Source organism: Danio aesculapii, chromosome 11 (assembly GCF_903798145.1).
Source record: "Danio aesculapii chromosome 11, fDanAes4.1, whole genome shotgun sequence".
Classification (NCBI taxonomy): domain Eukaryota; kingdom Metazoa; phylum Chordata; class Actinopteri; order Cypriniformes; family Danionidae; genus Danio; species Danio aesculapii.
The window spans coordinates 17,324,400-17,334,383 of record NC_079445.1 but is presented as its reverse complement, the minus strand read 5'-3'; the positions used below and the strand labels follow the sequence as shown (position 1 = coordinate 17,334,383).

The following is a 9,984-nucleotide window of genomic DNA, read 5'->3' as shown; positions in this document are numbered from 1 at the left end:
ATATATATATATATATATATATATATATATATTACTGTCTGTTTTAAAAATCCTTTTAGTTGAAGCTTTCATTCTTTTGTTGAGTCCAAAGGAAATAAAGAGCAGCCCGAATGACGTGTTTTGAGAAAAAAAATGTGTATGTTTACAAAGTTGACAACTGTTTACTTACAAGCCATAAGAATCATAGTACTCTCTCAGAAATAAAGGTACACGAGCTGTCACTGGGGTGGTACCTTTTCCAAAGGTACAAATTTGTACCTTAAAGGTCCATAATAATACCTCAAGGGTAGTACCTAGCAAGTACAAAAGTGGTCCTCTTAAAATATTTATATACTTTTGAGGTACCAATATGGAGTACAATTTATTTTTGAGAGTGTATACTACTATGGCTGTCTAAGGAAGACAATGTTTCAATGGAAGTCAACATTTTAAAGAATCCTCAGAAACTAACAAGGCTAACAAAATCAGCAACAACTGATTTAGAAATTGGAGGGTTTGAAAAGCATATTAAAAAATGTGAAGCCATTAAAAAAGATCTTTGTAGAATGAAGTGCTCACAAAATAGATAAGTTTTCAACGGTCTCAAATGTTGTCAAAGATTTTATAGTTTTTTTTTACGTTTAGATTTTCAAGAAAATATTAGAAGAGACATGCTAATCACACAGCTAGTGCCTTTAATTTACTTTTCTGTTTAATGCATTCCAGAGAAGCCAATATAAGAGAGAGCCTAAATGAAAGACATAGAACACACAGTCTGTGTGTTTAACATTGTTAGGGAAAGGAACGTGTTGTGTCCAAGCAAATGGAATTCGGACTATTCGGTACCGCTAGTCTAAAACAGTTGTGAATGGAGAGTTAAGCTAAATGTAGTTTCACCAAGTTTGTTCTTAGACTAAATTATTTAACTGAATTTGAGATTAACAAAAATAGAGTAAATAAAACAATATTGAGAAGTATTAATACAATATACAGTACAATAACTTCTGTTTTATATCTTTTAACATACTTTGTTTAGTTTGACTCACAAAAAGACTTGAGTCTATACGAAATGTATAGACCTAAGATGTTTGGTGGTATCTAGTAAGTTTTGTTTTTAAAGTAATGCAGCTTTTTCTAGCTTTGAACTCACGTCACAAGTCTGTCTGTAATTCTTGCCTCATTAGCAAGAAGGAAAGACATTCCAAGGATTTTTGTTTGCAGTTGGTTGTCTTATTCATTTGCCCAAGCTTTGCATTTTGAGGCCAAGTGTTTAACAGCCTAAAGGAAATCAAGATAGTTTGTATCAAATGTTGTAAATACATTTAGGTGTTCCAACTAGAAGAACCAGCCAGCAGACATCAAAATCATGTCTGGGAATGTTCTCTGGATGCAGTGTGGTGTATATTATTTGTCTTTTTAGATTATTTTATGGGGTGATGGTTAAATGTCTGATGGCCATTGTCTCAGTAATGATTAGGATATTGCAAAATTATTGTTTTGTTGTAATATTTAAAGTATATTCATTCATTCATTCATTCATTTTCTTTTCGGCTTAGTCCTTTTATTAATCTGGGGTTACCACAGCAGAATGAACCGCCAACTTATCCAGCACATTTTTTACGCAGCGGATGCCCGGCTGTAACCCATCTCTGGGAAATATTTAAAGTATATATCAGGTAAAAATTTATTATTATATGAAAATTCTAAATGAAATTGTTTTTTTTTTAATGGTGAAAAATGTACTTGATGATTCCATTTTTTTGCATAATTTTTCCCAGTTATTAGTGTTGCTAATAGCAAGGGTTTCTGGAGTAAATTATTAGATTTGGTTTATTTATTTGTTTAGTTTTTTAACATGTAAGAAATCAAGGAAATTTTGAAATCAACAGAGCTATTATGTTGGGATTTATTTGTATTCTATGAAAGCCAGAAGACAATATTGTAAATTAATTTGTGGCAGTTCATGTTTTAATTTTAAAAGGTGTGCATGTAAAGAAAGTTACACTAATAGGCACAAAATATCTCAAGTACATTGCAATATTATACATTGCTCTACAAAAAAATGTAAAAATGCTTATTTGAAACTTAATATAAATAGGGCACAAAATTTGATGTTAAAAATATTTTTTCTAGCTGCAAATAAATTGTATTAGCATTTTACCATTTGTATTTTTCCTATAATTTCCCTTTAGAAAATGTTTACAGGGTGACACGGTGACGCAGTGGGTTGTGCTGTCGCCTCACAGCAATAAGGTCGCTGGTTCAATTGGCATTTCTGTGTTGAGTTTGCATGTTTTCCTTGTGTTGGCATGGGTTTCCTTTGGGGGCTTCAGTTTCCCCCACAGTCCAAAGACGTGCAATAGGTGAATTGGGTAAGCTAAATTGTCCGTAGTGTATGTATGTGAATGAGAGTGTAAGGGCGTTTCCCAGTGATGGGTTGCAGCTGGAAGGGCATCCGCTGTGTAAAACATATGCTGGATAAGTTGGTGGTTTATTCCGCTGTGTCGACCCCTGATTAATAAAGGCACTAAGCTGAAAAGAAAATGAACGAATGAATGAAAATGTTCACACATATTTACCTCTGTAAGATATCAGTTAAACCTAATAGCTCCATGAGTACATGAGTTATAGTATGAGTTATGTGCAGGGCCATACAGAGTCTGCTGACATTTCTAGCTGTTTCTGAGCCAAATTTCAAGTATCTGTGTATTTATGCAAAATCTTTTTGAGAGTATTGGGACTAAAACGTAAGATAACATTTTTATTTAAGGTTTACAATGCAAATCCAATTAGAGGATCACTTCTTTGTAAAAAAAAAAAAAAAGTTACCTAGACTAAGTCGTACTAGCTAACTTAGTCATACCATTTATATACTGCTACTCTATGATTTGAAGTTTTTATCTGTGTAAGTCACTTTGAAAAAGTAGATGACTAAAAGTAAGTGTAAATTTTTGGTAAACAAAGTAAGTCTCATAAAATATATCTACAAAAAGACAGAAAACAGTGCTTTGTATTGTATATAAGTCATATAAAAATTGCACATTATACAATAATATTACAGAAATTCATACAAAAACGGAATAAATATATATTTACACACATTTACATAAGTAAAATAAAAAATTGGCTATAAATGCTGAAAATGTAATTGTCTTGCTATGATCATAGTTATTGTACACAGATATAATATGTATATTTTTATTAAGCAAAATGTGTTTTTTGTTTGTTTATTTATCTATCTCTCTCTCTCTCTCTCTCTCTCTCTCTGTCTCTGTCTCTCTCTCTCTCTATATATATATATATATACATATACATATATATATATATATATATATATATATATAACTGTGAGTTTCACAAGTTTTTATGCCTTACTTTTAGCTGAAATGTTGGTTGAGAACCACTTGAAATGTTGTATAAGAATTGTCTTGAATTGCGGTGACTAAGATATTTACATTATTGCGTTGTTTTTCATTGGCCTTGAATGCCATTCACATACATAGAAATGCAAGCTTGTTCTTTGAGCCCCACTTAAATACTGAACTCTGAGACATTTCTTACATAATGACCATGAAAGTGTCTCTGTAAGTGTCCTTATCATGCTGCTTTGTTGATCTCCTTTTCCTCTAAGTGCTTCTTACTGAATAATTAGAAAAAAGTGATGAAATATTTCAGCTCTTTGAGAATGAGACGCTTTAAAATGACCTTTTGCCAGTTCAAAGGTCAAAAACGAAAGCATCAAATCAATAAAAATAATAGTTTTTTGTTTATTTATTTATGTGTGTGTGTGAGAGAGATAGAATTTGTCCTGGTTATTTTTTTCTTTGCAGAAAATAATGATGATCATACATTTGACTATGGTTTACAGAAGGTCAGTAGTCTTTATAGAATCACAAGTGCAGTACCAGACAACAATAACAACAACAAAAATTAAACCAAAATAAGACTTGTCCTTGATCGTCATACATTCATCAGATTCAAACCCTTGATCTCAATGTTGCAGCTGTACTTTTTAATAATTGAAGAAAAGTAACAAATTGTTTACCCCAATAAATGTATAATGAATGAGTGAATGAAATAAATTATCAGAATATTACGCATAAATAAACATAAAACATGATTACATGATTGATACATGATTTTGACACATAAAAAAATAGCTTTTTAGTTTATCTGTGGCATAGGTCTCAAACTCGATTCCTGGAGGGCCGCAGCTCTAGTTTTGCTCCAACCCTAATCAAACACCACTGATCCAACTAATCAAGGTGTTCAAGACTACTTGAGACTAAGCAGGTGTGAGTTGGAGGTGGTTGGGGCTAAACTATGCAGAGCTGCGGCTTTTCAGGAATTGAGTTTGAGACCATTGATCTACGGTATCCACAATTTAACTTTGGTTTTACTACATTAACCATAGTGTAACCATGGTATTTGTAGTAAGACTGCAGTGGCAATGTAACAAAAAAACAGGGTTACTACACATTTATTCAAGGGCGTAGATTCGCTCTTAACATTGGTGGGGACATAGTTGAAGTCAGAATTATTAGCCCCCATTTTTTTCACCATTTTCTGTTTAACGCACAGAAGGTTTTCTCAACCCATTTCCAAACATAACAGTTTTATTAACTCATTTCTAATAGCTGATTTATTTTATCTTTGCCTTGATGACAATAAATAATATTTTATTAGATATTTTTAAGACACCTCTATACTCATTTAAAAAGAGTTTTGAACTCAGTGTTGAAGGCAATGAGTTAATTAAGTACCTCTTTCAACTTAAATGGAGTAAGTTCACAATGCTCATATAGATTAGTTTTTTAACTCAAATGGTTTGTAGCAATCGCTTTCTTTAAATGGTTTGAGTTGCCTTAACTTATTGGGTTTTACACTACTCAATTGGGTTGAGTTCTCTTTATTTATTGGGTTTTACTGTGCTCAAATTGCTTCATTTACTCAAATGGATTAAGTTCACAGTACTCATTAGTTTTTGAACTTAAATGGTTTGTTGCAATTGGTTTTCTCAAACGGTTTGAGTTACCTTTTTTTGGGTTTTACAGTGTAGGCACATTTCAGGAATTGGTGGATATTGGTGGGGACATGTACGTCCCTGCCGTCCATGCCAATTCCTTGCATTTACTATTATAAAATCATGGTATTTATACTTACTTTTAAAATAGTACACATGTTTATATTACGAAATGCTTGTTTCTCTATATAAATTTCTCAATCAAATTCATTTACACAATGACAAAGCGATGTACAATCTAACCCTCTCCTTTTTTCATGAATAAAATTAAAAACGGTCGATATCGGGGATTTAAGCAAATACAACAACAGAAAAGGTCTCCCTCATTTACACCGGAATGTACCTGACATTTACAAGTTTTCTTTCAAAAACCGCTGCTGTCTCCGGAAATGCAGTAATTTCATTCACAAGCGCGCAGCCAAACAGATGGGACAGACGGAAAGAGCGAGCGGCGATGAGCACTTCTACCACTCGCTCATATTGACTCAGTGACCCGTTTGAAATCGCTTTAAAATTCATTTCTTCAAGCTGTCATGTTTGTTCGAAGCCTCAAGAAGAGAAACTCCAGCCGGTCGGTGAGTAAAGTGGTACAAGGGTGATTTCATTTTAACGCCTTGTAGTTTTACGCACGGTTGGTCTACGCGAGTCCATGAGACATTCAAGAAATGCTATTTGTTGTGAGTTGTTTGGAGGAAATGAAAAGAGGTGAACATGCGGACTGTTGATGTGTGAAGTTGCGAACAACAAACACTGAGAGCTGGTACATCAGATAGGTCTGATGTTGCAGTCCGAAACGTCTGTTATCAGATTAGTTTGGTGTTGAAACGGTATTTTGTTGTATTTAACTGTGAGCTTAACAGATTAATTATTCACCACAAGCGTGTCGTCAGTGCTATGATATGTCAACATCTGGGCAGTTGTGTTGCTGTGTGTATTGCATTGGATCAGTATTTATTTTACTCCAAGCCTTATAAAAAAACTTAAATGGCTTGAATATTAAGGAAAGCGCTTTATTTTTGGTCAGAATCTGAACAGCTGCTCAGTTACTTAATAAGAAATTGAAATATGAATATGTGTTCACATTGGCTGCACAATATTGGAAAAATCTAACATTGCCATATGAATACAATCTCACCAGATGACTTAATATCTCTTGGAAAGATTTATCATGTTAGATCATTTGGGATGATTCTTTAGTGGGAGAGCATCTCCATAAAATCTAATAAACAATCTATAAACCTTTTTGGGGTCTCCTAGCAATTCGTTGTGGTCTGCTATTTGCAGTGCATTTCTGTATTTGCACATTTTGTGAGTTTTTTTATGCATAACAATCTATATATATATATAATCAGAAAAGGATACAATTTAAATAAAGTGTTTAAATGGTACAATTTCATGGTACCATTTCGGTAACACTTTATAATAACTACACACTATGAATAATTTACTAAGCATTAGCATCTAGTGAATTCATTATCTGTTAAGCATTAACTCTACATTAATAAGCGTTAGTAAGCAGTTTATAACTGCATCTAAAAATGCTGTATTCTTGACTTATAAGCACCTATATAATGTGCTTAATACTTGTGTTTTCATACTTTGTTAATAATTTACTTTTCATTACTAAATTAAGTATTGCATTATTTACAAACCATTTGTATTTAAAAGTAGTTGAGGGTTTTTAGGATCATTCAGAATGAGTTAGTAAATGATTAATAAACTATTGAAATCAACGTTTATATGTCTTATTATTCAGGCATATATTACGGGTAACTATGTATGTTAATAAATGCTTTATTATCTCAACTTCATCTAGTTTTGTGACCTAATCTAAAGTGAGGACTATTTATGCTTTATTTGCTAATGCTTAATAAATGATTCATAGTGTGTAGTTATTATAAAGTGTTACCACAATTTCTTATACCTGAATGCTTTTAAAATCATTATACAATCACAGGCATCAAAAACGCAAACAAATGATAAATTATGATACAAACTCAACATTGCATATCCTGTGATGTGACTATTGGGAATGATCACATTGCTAAAATATGTTGTGCATTATGATACCAAGAAATGTATGGATATGTTTGGGTTGAATGCATATTTTGATGTTCTTTATGATGTGCATGCATTGATTCCAGTAAGTTTGCCACAGATATTTTGACATCAGTAACTTTCCATAGATTTAAAGCATAAATTATGAACTTGCATATATGAGAAATAACTCTTGGACCACTTCTCAACCTTTGCAGCCCACTGTGCTTGATGACCTAGAAAGAGGACAGCCGTGCAACGTGTGTGGAGAGCAGTGTCCAGGCTTCATTCTGCATAAATGGAGGTGAGACTCACAACTTTTTCGCATTTCGCCTCATGCTCACGTGTTAGGAGGAGAAACGAGTTATCTGACCAGATCCTGATTGTCTGCTTATGATAGCCACAGTTTTTGGTAAACAGTGTTTTGCTTTTGTATATGGTTATTATTAAATTAAATCAGCATTTCTAAGCTCTTGAAATATTCAGTGGACATTTACACTAGAGGTCTTTGCCTATAGAGTCACCATAGGGGGATTCAGTAGAATTTGAATAGAGCTGATGGTGCATGTCTGAGCCAGCAGGTAATTTGCAGGACCTGTGTGCTGAAAGATAACAGCGTACACTATAAGCTAGCTATTCATGCTTCCAGGACATTTAGGCTTCATTTTTGCTTGACAAGTCCAAAAGCCAACACTTTTTCAGGCTCATATGGTTGAAGAAGTATAGTAAGCAAATTAAATTGCTTATGAGAATAGTTCATCCAAAAATGGCAATTCATCATTTACACCCCATTATTTTGTCATACACCTGCTTGACATTATAATGTTCTATGTGTGTTTTGGAGTATACAATGGAAGTCATAGGAGGACTTGATTCACAAAATCATTCTTTAAAATATTTTTATACAGTCACACAGCGTTGGAACAACTTGCGGGTGAGTAAATATTGAAGAATTTGGTGTATTGTCTCTTAAACTGTACCAGATTCGGAAATATTTTCATATTCAATTGGGTTTATTAAATAATTTGTTGCACATTTGTAGCCTCGGATCTTGCAGTTTAAACAAATTATTAAAGGCATAGGTAACCTTAAAATAAAAATGACCAAATCATTTAAAATACCTCATATTGGTTTAAACTTTTATGAGTTTCTTTCTTCTATTGAAAACAAAAAAAAGATATTATGATAAATGCTGGTATATTATACATGCAGATACACTGCTAAAACTCAACAGATCATTTTTTTAGTCAATATTTTATAATAATAAATATTAGTTTAAAGCAGGCATGAGGAACCTCAAGGCCCGCAGGTCCCTGTCAGAGTTTTTGTTTTTTAAAATATTTTTTTTATTATAATCATTAGTTCCAAAACTTTTTTTTCATAATTTTATTAGTTCTGCTCCACTTTCTGAAAATACTTTTTTTTTTAAAGATGATAATCATATTTTATCCAAACGACATTTTCATCATTGTTCAATGAAAATGTTTTTTGGGAAAAAAAAGTTGTGAACTTTGGTCTCACAGTTTTGACTTTCTCACAATTTAATATGTTGTTTTTCTCAGAATTGTGAATTTACATCTTGTTATTTAGACTTTAAACTCACAATAGTGACTTATGTTTTCCGTTTTCATTGCAATTGTAACTTTGAATATCATAACTTTGGCTTAAAAACAGAATTTTAAGAAATTGCAGCTTACTTTTCAAAATTCTGAAAAAAAAGTCAAATATATTCAGAACTGTGAAAGCCTATAAATTCATAGTTGTTAAAAAACATGCAGTTATCCAAAAAACTTAGAGTTGTTAGATAACTATATAAATTTTCTACAGTCTGTCTTATAAACATAAAAATAATTCATTGACCAATCCTAGACTTTTGTTACAGTTTTGTGGTATTGTGTGTGTCTAGATCCTAGAGTTGAATCAGCTAAACAACTTTCTATGTTTGCTTTATAAAGAAAGCAAAGAATGTTTTATGAGTTTCTATAGAAGCATGCGTTGCTGGGATCGAGTGTAAAAGATCTCCTCATCTGCCTGCCCTCCGTTGCTGTAAACTATTACGGGGCAACAGTCAGCTCTGGAATGTGCCCTAAATTGCCTGTCTCTTGCAGTGCTACAATAAAACTAAATGGTATTCCAGACAAACTTAAAGCGAACATTTGTAACATAGTACTTTGTTGCCATCTTTGTGTGTGAGTTGAGACACCTATGACACAGCATGGGGCCTCTTACACAACAGCAGCTCCTAAACAGTTTTACAAAGACTGTAAAAAGGCATATTTGAATGCAAATGATTAATAGGATGGTTGTGTATGTGTGAAAAAGAGAGGAACGGAGTTTAAATCCATGTGACCAAAATCTGTGTAATAGAGATCAAAAAAAGCAAATTTGAACACTTGATTTTTTTTAAAGTAGTCTTCATTGTTCAAAAGCTGAAGGAACTTTAGTTGTGGCTAAACATGCTAGAAGAGCACAATGAGAGGTTTTGTCCCTGCAGGGTGAACCATGTAAACTATGATTAATTTGTTGTTTTTTTTCTAAAAAAGCACAGGAATTTCATTAGCTGGGGGGAGGTCATTCCACAGAACTGCAGTGCTTTCTGCCCCAAATCTCCAAAAGCTTGTTTCCGCCCGGTTTCGAACCGGGGACCTTTCGCGTGTTAGGCGAACGTGATAACCACTACACTACGGAAACACCTGCTGTTGTATGTTGGCCTGCACCAGGAGATGTTGGGGAACTCACAGGAGTGTGTCAGTTACTGAAAATAAATACAGCTTACTCATGAATGAATAAGTAAACAAACAAGTAAGCTAAACAGTCATTCAAATAATTAAACAAACAAATAAATTAAATCTGACAAGGGAGCTTTAAACGGGATTGTTCACCCAAAAAAGAAAAGTCACAATTTTATCAATAGTAACTTGTCACAAACCAGTTTGAGTTTCTTT

At 33.1% G+C, this 9,984-nt stretch overlaps 1 protein-coding gene and 1 non-coding gene across 2 annotated transcripts in view; one reads left to right on the top strand and one right to left on the bottom strand.

The window, feature by feature from the left end:
• The first annotated feature begins 5,491 nt into the window (after positions 1-5,491).
• prickle2b (prickle homolog 2b) overlaps positions 5,492-9,984 on the top strand; it is a 174,004-nt gene continuing 169,511 nt past the window's right edge. The window contains exons 1-2 of the mRNA XM_056468057.1: positions 5,492-5,577; positions 7,258-7,343. Of these exons, the coding sequence (XP_056324032.1) occupies positions 5,536-5,577; positions 7,258-7,343 (128 nt within the window). The 5' untranslated portion in view covers positions 5,492-5,535. The remainder of the gene's footprint in view (positions 5,578-7,257; positions 7,344-9,984) is intronic.
• Positions 9,658-9,730, bottom strand: trnav-aac (transfer RNA valine (anticodon AAC)). The gene has a single exon. It is a non-coding gene; the product is annotated as a tRNA-Val (tRNA).